The 10314-nt window shown below is 58.6% G+C and overlaps 1 protein-coding gene across 5 annotated transcripts in view; it reads left to right on the forward strand.

Annotated features, from left to right (window-relative positions):
- The window catches only part of PLXNB1 (plexin B1), a 29590-nt gene extending 19276 nt beyond the window's left edge, over positions 1–10314 (forward strand). For 4 of the 5 annotated variants that reach the window (XM_070575450.1, XM_070575452.1, XM_070575451.1 and 1 more), the window contains exons 22-38: positions 188–364; positions 450–598; positions 1090–1190; positions 1291–1508; positions 1624–1802; positions 1958–2024; positions 2260–2406; positions 3288–3456; positions 3764–3867; positions 3943–4027; positions 4250–4422; positions 4620–4780; positions 4877–5024; positions 7005–7069; positions 7212–7287; positions 8214–8288; positions 9568–10314. In XM_070575450.1, coding sequence (XP_070431551.1) covers positions 188–364; positions 450–598; positions 1090–1190; positions 1291–1508; positions 1624–1802; positions 1958–2024; positions 2260–2406; positions 3288–3456; positions 3764–3867; positions 3943–4027; positions 4250–4422; positions 4620–4780; positions 4877–5024; positions 7005–7069; positions 7212–7287; positions 8214–8288; positions 9568–9672 — 2199 coding nt within the window. In that variant the 3' untranslated portion in view covers positions 9673–10314. Of the gene's footprint in view, positions 1–187; positions 365–449; positions 599–1089; positions 1191–1290; positions 1509–1623; positions 1803–1957; positions 2025–2259; positions 2407–3287; positions 3457–3763; positions 3868–3942; positions 4028–4249; positions 4423–4619; positions 4781–4876; positions 5025–7004; positions 7070–7211; positions 7288–7366; positions 7520–8213; positions 8289–9567 lie in introns of all 5 variants that reach the window. The other variant, XR_011526997.1, reaches the window with a different exon arrangement.

Consider the following 10314-nt stretch of genomic DNA (forward strand, 5'->3'; position numbering starts at 1 on the left):
AGAAGACATCTATGGGACTGTTGTCCCACGTGCAGGGGAAGAGGTGCTGAGGCACCATCAGCCCTGCTCCTGGGGATGGGTCTCAGGACCATCCTTCCCACATCTGGGGAGATAGGATCTGAGTGACCACCAGCTCTTCCCCTTAGGGAAGAGTTCTGAGTGATCTATCAGTGATCTTGTGTTCCAGGGGGAGAATCTGGACCTTGCGATGTCCAAAGAGGAGGTAGTGGCCATGATAGGGGATGGCCCCTGCGTGGTGAAGACCCTGACCCGGCACCACCTGTACTGTGAGCCCCCCGTGGACCAGCCCCTGCCCCGGCATCATGCCCTCCGGGAGGCACCTGACACTTTGCCTGAGTTCACGGTCAGTGGACAGGCCGTGGCTGAGCTGGGCAGGGCATCGGGCATGTGCCGAACCCTTGCTCACAGGTGGCTGGCTCCCCATGCAGGTGCAGATGGGGAACCTGCGCTTTTCCCTGGGCCATGTGCAGTATGATGGCGAGAGCCCCATGGCTTTTCCCATGGCAGCCCAGGTGGGCTTAGGGGTGGGCACCTCTCTTCTGGCTCTGGGTGTCGTCATCATTGTCCTCATGTACAGGTGAGTGCAGCCGGATGTGGCTGGGTTGGGGGCAGTTAGCAGGTGTGGCTGGGTTGGAAAGGAGCACACTACACCAGGGGTCAGCAAACATTTTCTACAAAGGGCCAGAGAGTAACTTTTAGGCTTTATGGGCCAGGTGGTCTCAGTTGCAGTGGCTCAACTCTGCCATTACAGTGGAAAGGAAGCCATGTGCAAACACACGAGCATGGCTGTGTTCCAACAGATCTTCATTTACAAAAACAGATCATGGGCTGGATTTGGCCTGGTTGTAGCTTGCTGATCCCTGGGCTCCACTGTGCTGGGCTCCACAGGACATGGTTGGGTGTGACTTGCCTGGGGTGGGACAGGCTAAAATATTCTGGACTAGGCCATGGCTTGGCTGGGCGTGGACGGGTTAGACTGTCCTGGCTTAGGCAGGCCTGGGCCAGGGGGACCCAGCAAGGCCTCTGGCCTCCTGTGGCCCACCCCATCCTGACCTGGGTGCTGAGCAGGAGGAAGAGCAAGCAGGCCCTGAGGGACTATAAGAAGGTCCAGATCCAGCTGGAGAATCTGGAGAGCAGTGTGCGGGACCGCTGCAAGAAGGAGTTCACAGGTGAGGCTGCAGAGAACAGGCCCCACGCCCCGGGGCTCTGCCCAAGCCTGCTACCATCACACGGGATCCGCACCCAAACCCGGCCTCTTCTGCTCAACAGACCTTATGACTGAGATGACTGATCTCACCAGTGACCTTCTGGGCAGCGGCATCCCCTTCCTTGACTACAAGGTGTATGCTGAGAGGGTCTTCTTCCCCGGGCACCAGGAGTCGCCCTTGCACCGGGACCTGGGTGTGCCTGAGAGCAGGCGACCTACTGTGGAACAAGGGCTGGGGCAGCTCTCCAACCTGCTCAACAGCAAGCTATTCCTCACCAAGGTGCTGGCCCCGCCCCTCGCCCTGCCCTGCATTGGGACCCTCCTCGCCGCTTCTCTATCCCTCCATTTCTGAATTGGCCCCTCCCTCCCCACCTATCCCTTCTTCCTGGTCCCAGTTCATCCACACCCTGGAGAGCCAGCGCACCTTCTCTGCTCGGGACCGGGCCTATGTGGCATCTCTGCTCACCGTGGCACTGCATGGGAAACTTGAGTACTTTACCGACATCCTCCGCACTCTGCTCAGTGACCTGGTGGCTCAGTATGTGGCCAAGAACCCCAAGCTGATGCTGCGCAGGTCTGTGTGGCTGTTGGAAGCAATGGGGGCCTGGTAGCTGTGGACAGCTGGAGCCAGGAGCTGAGTCAGGCCCTCTGGGGCCTCGGGGTCTACAGAACAGAGAGCCCCGTGGCCCCACCTGCTGACCTGGCCCCTCCCCTTTTCTGTCATCCCAGGACAGAGACCGTGGTGGAGAAGCTGCTCACCAACTGGATGTCCATCTGCCTCTACACCTTCGTGAGGGTGAGGGAGGCAGAGGTGGCTGGGGCTCCCCTCTAGGGAGGGTCAGGACTCTTTAAATCATGCAGCCTCCAGCCCCCACGCAGCTTGCACACTCCTGCCCAGCATGTCCTCAGTCACCTTATGCTTTCGGCAGCCTGTATCCTGTCCCATTCTTCAGTGTGGGTCATGTCCCATATACCTCTGCCCCATGTCTCTCACCTGCCCCTGGGACCCTAACTGCCTGCCACTCCCCCAGGACTCAGTAGGAGAACCTCTGTACATGCTCTTCCGTGGAATTAAGCATCAAGTGGACAAGGGGCCAGTGGACAGTGTGACTGGGAAAGCCAAATACACCCTGAATGACAACCGCCTGCTCAGAGAGGATGTGGAATACCGTCCCCTGGTAAGAGGGAGAGAGAGAGAGTGTGTGTGTATGTGTGTGGGTGTGGGTGTGTGCACGCACGCGTGCGCATGTGCTGGAATCTCTGTCTCTGGTGAGGGTGAGGAGGGTGAGCCTGTGTGATTGTGTGTGGGTGTCTGCATCTGGGGATAGAGCTAGCCTGACCTCTGGCTGGATGCAGGACAGAGGCCTTTAGACTAGTTTAGTAGGACAGAGGCTTGAGGGCCAGACCTTGAAGATCAGGCCTCAGAGGGTCCCCAGGCGTGGGATGGGGTCAGGGTGGCCACAGCCAGGGTCTCGGGAGCAGCCAGCTCTGCCTGGGACCAGTCCACATTCTTGCCGTGCCAGGGCCTGAGTGTTGGCCCAACTGTGATCTCAGTGTCCTGCCAGGGATGTGGTGTGCCCACCAGACCGGGAGCCACCCTGGCAGACCTGCCCATTGCTTCCCTCTGAATTGCTTTCCTCTTAGTGACCCACACAGAGTTCCTTCGGGAAAACCCCATTGAGGCTCTACCAAACCTGCTCCTTTGTCAGGCTGGTGGGGACTCCTTGCTCTTATGCAGGCTTCTCTTAGGGGCCCCAGTCTGACTGCTGAGCCAGGAACCTGGGGACCCGAGTTAAGAGGGACTTGTGCTCACTCATTTTTTCTGCCATTCACCATATAGACATTTACTAGTGCACTATGCTAGGTGCTGGTGTCACAGTGGAGGAAGCCTCTATCCTTGGGGGAGGCAAGCAGGTGAGGAGACAAGAATTAGGGACTGTTTGGTGCTTGGAGATCAGAGGCAGTAGCTTCCTTATGGGTTGTCCCTGTCCTTGGCCTTGTGTCTTGGTCATCCCCACATGTGGCATGAGCCCTGACTGCTCCCATGTGTCCTGTGTAGACCTTGAATGCACTGCTGGCTGTGGGCCCTGGGGCGGGAGAGGCCCAAGGTGTGCCTGTGAAGGTCCTGGACTGTGACACCATCTCCCAGGCTAAGGAGAAGATGCTGGATCAGCTTTATAAGGGAATGCCTCTTGCCCAGCGGCCAGACCCTCGCACCCTGGATGTCGGTGAGGGTGGAGGGGAAGGGTGGCCTGGGGGCCTGAGCCAGAGCTAAGCCTGGGCTGGCTCTTGACCAGCTCCGCAGAGGCATTGCCCAGTGGGAGTGGGATGTTGGGAGTGGGGCTGAGGTAGGCTGTGGAACACCTCTACAGGGATGACCTCTCACGTGGTGAGGGGCCTCTGCTCTTGGTCTTTGGAGAGGTTGGGTGAGGCTGCCCCCAGTGGAGAGGCTGGTGTCCCTGTGGAGGAGAAGACAGGCTCCTGAGGGAAGGGTGTCCTGGAAGCCCTGGACCTAGTCCCACCTTGCCTTTGCAGAGTGGCGGTCTGGGGTGGCCGGGCACCTCATTCTTTCTGACGAGGATGTGACTTCTGAGGTCCAGGGTCTTTGGAGGCGCCTAAACACCCTGCAGCATTACAAGGTGGGAGGGGTAGGAGCTGGAGGGAGGGTGTGGTGGGGTGGGGCTGGTGGAGGGATCACCAGCTGTGGTCAGCAGGTTCCAGATGGAGCAACTGTGGCCCTGGTCCCCTGCCTCACCAAGCATGTTCTCCGGGAAAACCAGGATTATGTCCCTGGAGAGAGTGAGTACCCCTACCCCCATCATGGTCCTCTGCCCTGGCTTTGCCCAGTCCCCAGTAATGGGGGAGGGTCCCCTAGACCTCGCGGTGGGTTTATGTCTACTTCCCTTCCACCCAGAGAAGCCCTCAACCAGGTGCCCCAACTCCTGGGAATTGGCAGGAGCTTGGGGGTCCAGGGAAGGTGGCACCTGATGATGGGTGACAAGCTGTGGGGTCTTGGCACAGGGACCCCAATGCTGGAGGATATAGATGAGGGGGGCATCCGGCCCTGGCACCTGGTGAAGCCAAGTGAGGAGCCAGAGCCGCCCAGGCCTCGGAGGGGCAGCCTTCGGGGTGGGGAGCGCGAGCGAGCCAAGGCCATTCCTGAGATCTACCTTACCCGCCTGCTGTCCATGAAGGTGGGCCAAGGAGGACAAGTCAAGGCTCGGGGCAGGGACAGGACAGGCGGTGGGGTCTGGGCTGGCGGGAGAAGAACCACTTGTGGGATTTGGGGGGGTGGTGCCCACACAGGCCTAGTGCCCTGAGGTGTTTGAGGCTGGGCTGGTACCAAGGCGCCCTTGCTGACCGCAACTCTTGTGTTTCCTCTCCTCTGCAGGGCACCCTGCAGAAGTTTGTGGATGACCTGTTCCAAGTGATTCTCAGCACCAGCCGCCCCGTGCCCCTTGCTGTTAAATACTTCTTTGACCTGCTGGACGAGCAGGCCCAGCAGCATGGCATCTCTGACCAGGATACTGTCCATATCTGGAAGACCAACAGGTGGGGGTGGGGGTAGGGTCAGGTGGGCCAAGCGTGTGTGGGATTTTCTCCCTTGCCTCCCAGCACACTCATTGGCCACACCTGCCCCACCCGCAGCTTGCCACTGAGGTTCTGGATCAATATAATAAAAAATCCACAGTTTGTGTTCGACGTACAGACATCTGATAACATGGATGCCGTCCTCCTGGTCATTGCACAGACCTTCATGGATGCCTGCACCCTGGCTGACCACAAGCTGGGCCGGGTAAGCGGGTCTGCGTGGATACAGAGGGCATGGGTGGAGTGGGGCAGTGTGGGCTGGGGGTGGTCAGTGCTGAGCATGCACACAGATTCCAGGCTTTCCTGAGAATGTCAAGGAGGAGGGCCAGGGAAGGCTTGGCTTTGTCCCTGGGCTCCCTAGGAACTGGTGGTGCCCCAGTCTTCAGGGATGAGCAAAGGCAGGGGACACTGTACTGTGTGACAGGGTTAAGACGTGGCAGCTGTGGCTAGGGTGTAGCATGCTGGTGAGGGTGGCAGGAGGCCAGGGTCTCTTGGCAAGGACTCACCCTGATGGCAATGGGGAGCCACTGAAGGCCTGGGAATGGGGGGTGTGTGGTCAGACCTAAGAGAGGCGGACCCTCCTGGCAGTTGTGCCATGGATGGATTGGAGCCTGGAGTCCAGAGAGGAAGCTGTGCTGTCCTTGGGTCAAGCAGTGGCCAGGTTCAAGCTGGGACAAGAGGGTACAGGGTGGGCAGAAGCTGTGGGTTGGATGTGGGGGATGAGGAAGAAGGAGGGGTCACTTATGATCCCTGGGCCTCTGGCCATGGTGAGTTGGGACTTAGAAGAGGTGAGCCTGAGGTGGCGGTGGCCTGCCAGGTGGTTTCCAGGTGGAGATGTGAGCTCTACATTCGCAGAGCGGCTCCAGGCTGCCTGGTGGATTTGATTCCTGAGGGCGGTGGGGGGGCCGTGCCTGCCAGTGCAGTATGGAGAGGAGAGTCCAGAGGAGTGCCACGCATGGAGGGAATGCTGACGAGGGGAGCTAGAAAGCAGAGAGAAGTGGTCAGGGCTGTCTGGTGGCACAGCAGAGGGTGGGGGTGTGCTGCCACAGTAGTCAGAGCCCAGAGAGTCCCATGACAGATATGGGGTCACCGCTGTGACTGCTCAGGCACCCGGTGGGCGGGGCACTGGTGGCTCCGCAGGTCCATGAATGGGGCTCTGCTTAGCCCAGTCCCCTGGGCCACAGTTGGCTTGTGACCTCTTGAGAGATATATCCCTAGACCTCTGTGAAGAAACAAAATGGAAAGTTCCACGCTGTAGTGCGGTCTCTTGGAAGCCACTTTTGCTTTGCGTGCTCTCATCACTCTGCCTACGATGAGCTGAGAACCACAGGGCCGCACCAGGACCCAGGGCCACCTCCAGGGGTGGATGCTATATGGTGGCTGGGTTTTTTGCTCCATCTTCACACTGCCTCCCCTTTCCAGCAAAACTGCAAGTGCTTTTTGGGTAGCTCAAGAATAGTCCAAATCAGGAATGCCGGGGGTCCCATGGAGAGATGGTGAGAGGGCATGCATCCTGCCTCAGGCGCAGGGCTTGCGTCCCTGCTTACGGAGTGGGGAGCAATCTTGCCTCACTCTCCCAGCAGCTTAAGGATGAGGCAGCAGGTCCAGAGGATGGAAGTATGCTGCCCAGAGCCCACAGCCGCCGGGGCAGAGTGGGATTGGAACCCAATTCGGTGGTAGAGGATGTGTCTGGGTGTATTTCAAAGTCCTGTTTCAAATCCCAGCTTGGCCATTCAGGAGTGAGGTGGTCTGGGACAATTTACTTAATTTTCTGGGTCCGTTTCCTGATTCTTAAAATGATTTCATGGGGATAAAGACCACGTGGAGAAGCAGCATTAGGGCTCCATGTGGCTCTGCACCCTTCCGCCCTGCGTGCTAGTTCCTTGCTGGATCCAGGAGCTGAGAGTAATGGATCCAGGAGCTTGGAGTAATATGGGGAGAAACTTGAGTGACAACACCAGAGATTGGCCGTGGGTGGAGGGGAGGGAGCTGAGGCGGTCCTTGCAGAAGGAAATGGGCTAGGGTGACCATCCATCCCAGTTTGCCTGGGACTGAAGTGGTTCCTGGGGTTTGGGACTTTTGGTTTTAAAACTGAAACGGTGCTGGGAAGATTGGGACAGATGGTCACCCTCATAGGGGCTCTCATCCTTCTCTTCCCTTTCACTCCTTGCCTGCTGGTGCCCAGGACTCCCCCATCAACAAACTTCTGTATGCTCGGGATATTCCCCGTTACAAACGAATGGTGGAAAGGTACGAGGGCAGGAGAGTGGGCCTGGGGAGGATGAGTGGACAGCATGGTGGGTCTTTACAACTGAGGCCCCAGTGTGGGCCCTGCTGGGGTGAGGAATGGGTTTGTTTTCCTAGCGGCTGCCGTACCTCTGATCTCTGGCAGATACTACGCAGACATCAGACAGACCATCCCCGCCAGTGATCAAGAGATGAACTCCATCCTGGCTGAGCTGTCCCGGGTACGGCCCTCTGCTTTTTGGGTTGGGCACAGGCCTCCTGCCATGAGGGTCCTGCCCCCTTCACACTGCTCCTTTGCAGGGAAGCCCTCGGGACCTCAGCAGAATGTTCCAGTTGCCACTGTAAAAGACCAGGGCTCCCAACATCTCATCACAGATAAGCAGGGTCTTGTCCTGGCAGCTGCCACCTAACCTGACTCAGCCAGGCACTTTGGGTGCCTGCAGCCTTGTTGGGGTCTGTGGACAATGGCTCCAAGGTGGCGAGGTGGCTGGGGTCAGCCCAAGGACTGCCTGACTCCGCCTGCCCTTGTCTTCCTGCTGCTCTGCTTTCCTCAGTGGTGCAGACATGCCCCAACCTGCTCCTGAAACAGCCCCCAGACATACACTCCAGGGAACTAGAAACAATGTTTCTGAAACAACAATGATGATGGTGGTGTCCACAATAATAGCAGCCATGATTTTAGGTGTTGCTGGGTGTGGGGTGCCTTGATTATCTTCTCATTTGATCCCCAGAAAAGCTCCATAAGTTAGGTGATGTCAACTCCACAGTCCTGACAAGGCTCAGATGTCCCTATGGAGAGGTCTGGATGTGACCCAGGAAAGACTTGAGGGAGATCAGAGCAGAACTACCCTGGGTCGCAGCCTATGAACAGCATCTGTCGTGCTTGGCTCTGCAGTCACCTGGGATGACAGAGGGTCCCACCTGGAGCCTCGAAGGGGAGAGAGGCAGGGCCCCAGTGGAAACCTCAGGCCCTGCTAAAACTGCAGACCTGGGACCCTGGTCTGTAGAGGGCTCTGCTTCCTACTGCAGGCCCGTCCCTTCCTCCACCTCCCAGAACCCCTCTCCCACTCCCCTTTCCCTGGGTCCTGGGCCTCCTCAGGTGTCTGGCAGCACCCCTCATCTGTCACCTCTCCTCTGTCCTCCCTAGAACTACTCTGGAGACCTTGGGGCGCGAGTGGCCCTGCACGAACTCTACAAGTATATCAACAAATACTACGACCAGGTGGGCAGAACCCTAGGGTGGCCAGGGAGATGGGTGTGAGAGGGCACCTGGCCCTGTAACTGGAGTGGGGCCTTCAGGTTTCCCCGGGCACAGAGTAGGGGGGGGGCTGGGCCCTGGGCTCCGGTGGCCTTTTCCAGGCGTGCTTCCAGGTACTAGCTGTGCTCTTACCTGTCCCCACCCTCCCCATCCAGGCTTCTCAGCAGGGCTCCCTGGCACGATGGTGGGGGCAGCTGGGGATCTGCCAGGGCCTGGAGATGGTGTACAGGAAGTGCTGGGGGGGGGACACACAACTGCCATCTCTGCCCAACCTTGCCCTGGCTCAGATCCCTACCTGAGTTCCTGGGTGGTAGTGTGCTGTGCATGGCCATGTCTGTGGGTGCTGGTCCAGAGGAGAGTCCAGGCACAGGGCCAGGGGTAGCTGAGGGCACAACGGAGCCAGTGAGGGGGCTTTCTAGGAGATATCTGGGCTGGGCCTCAAGAACAGAGCACCCACTGGTCAACCTCCTGAATGCCTGCCACATCAGACATTTGCTTCCACCTGCCACGTGGCTGCTGCTCTTTAGAGATGAGGAGCCTGCCTGTGGCCCAGGCCTGGAGTGAGGACAGTCATTTAACAAACGAGTGATGCACAAGTGTGAGGTCCAGGCTCTGCAGCCTTGCCCTGAATGCCGTGGGCCTGGCAGGGGTGTGTGATGCATTGCATCCCCTCTGGAGACATGGCGGGCGATCCCCTCCCGGTTCCCAACCGTTCCCTCTGTGGCAGCCCCCATTTGTGGTTATGTAGTTGTTCATGTTTAGTTAGAATATGTCTGCTACCAGTGAGCCCCACGAGGGGCTCACGTCTGACCTGTCATTGTTGGGTTCTTGCTCCTTGCCCAGCCCCTGGCATATAGGAATTCAGGAAATGCTTCTTGCCTGTGGGTGGGGGAGCCCGGATGCTGGAGCAGAGCTTCTAGGGGGTTTGTGGGGAGAAGGCCAGCATGGTGGGTGAGGCTGGCCTCTACTCAAAACAGTCTTGCCAGGGGAGGTGGATGTTTGTTACCATGAATGCTAGGACTGAGTAAAGTACTTCATTCCCTACCTCACTAATCCTTACAACCCCATGGCAGCTTTGCTATTGTTATTCCCTCCCCTGGCAAGGCCCTGGGGTCACACAGGAAGTAAGCGAGGTGGTACCCCCAATTGTGCTGCGGTATCTGAGGAGGCCTGTTGAGTCTGCATAAAGGCAGACATGTCAGCTGGCCATTTCTCCCTGACGATGTGGGGTTCTGTGTTTCAGATCATCACTGCCCTAGAGGAGGACGGCACTGCCCAGAAGATGCAGCTGGGCTATCGGCTCCAGCAGATCGCAGCTGCTGTGGAAAACAAGGTCACGGATCTGTAGGGACTTGGCAAGCCCCGGCCTGCTGTTGCCTCAACCCTCCCTGGGCAGCCCTGGAACCGCGAGGGAGAGACCACCTTCTTAGATGCCTGTAGTGCCTGACAAGCAGAGTTAGTGGAAGGTGGCTCCCAGCCTCCTGGTGGCTCTGGCCTGGGCCCTGCTGGACCCACCTCGTGGGTCTGGGGCCTTGAGGCTGATGGGGTGGTGCCCAGCCTGCTCCCCGAGCCCAGTGACCTTGTGGGCTATTTTCTGTGTGACGTCAGTCTGCGGGGAGTCAGGGACTAAGGGCTTCCAGAGAGTGGCTGGAAGAGCCTCCAGCCCCTGGGGAGACTGTACTGCTCTTGAACACTGGCCTTTCTCCCACTGGGATTCAGAGAGGAAGGAGGGCCCCTACCTCCTGACCTGTCCTCCTCCATCATCCCTGACCTCATGTTAGCTGCCTCTGGCCTTGCTGCTGCCACGTTCCTAGGTCCGAGAGATGAACGCCTTTCCTAGGCCACTGCAAACTGACCCCTCAGCAGGGCTGGGTGCCTCAGGACCACCTTGCCTCAGAGGCAGCAGTGGTGAGGGGCATCTGGTGCAGGGGGGCCGTGGGGAGAGTGGTGGCCCCACTGACCCAGCTCTTCATTAAAGGATAACACACTG

This window comes from Equus przewalskii, chromosome 15 (genome assembly GCF_037783145.1).
Source record: "Equus przewalskii isolate Varuska chromosome 15, EquPr2, whole genome shotgun sequence".
Taxonomy (NCBI): Eukaryota; Metazoa; Chordata; class Mammalia; order Perissodactyla; family Equidae; genus Equus; species Equus przewalskii.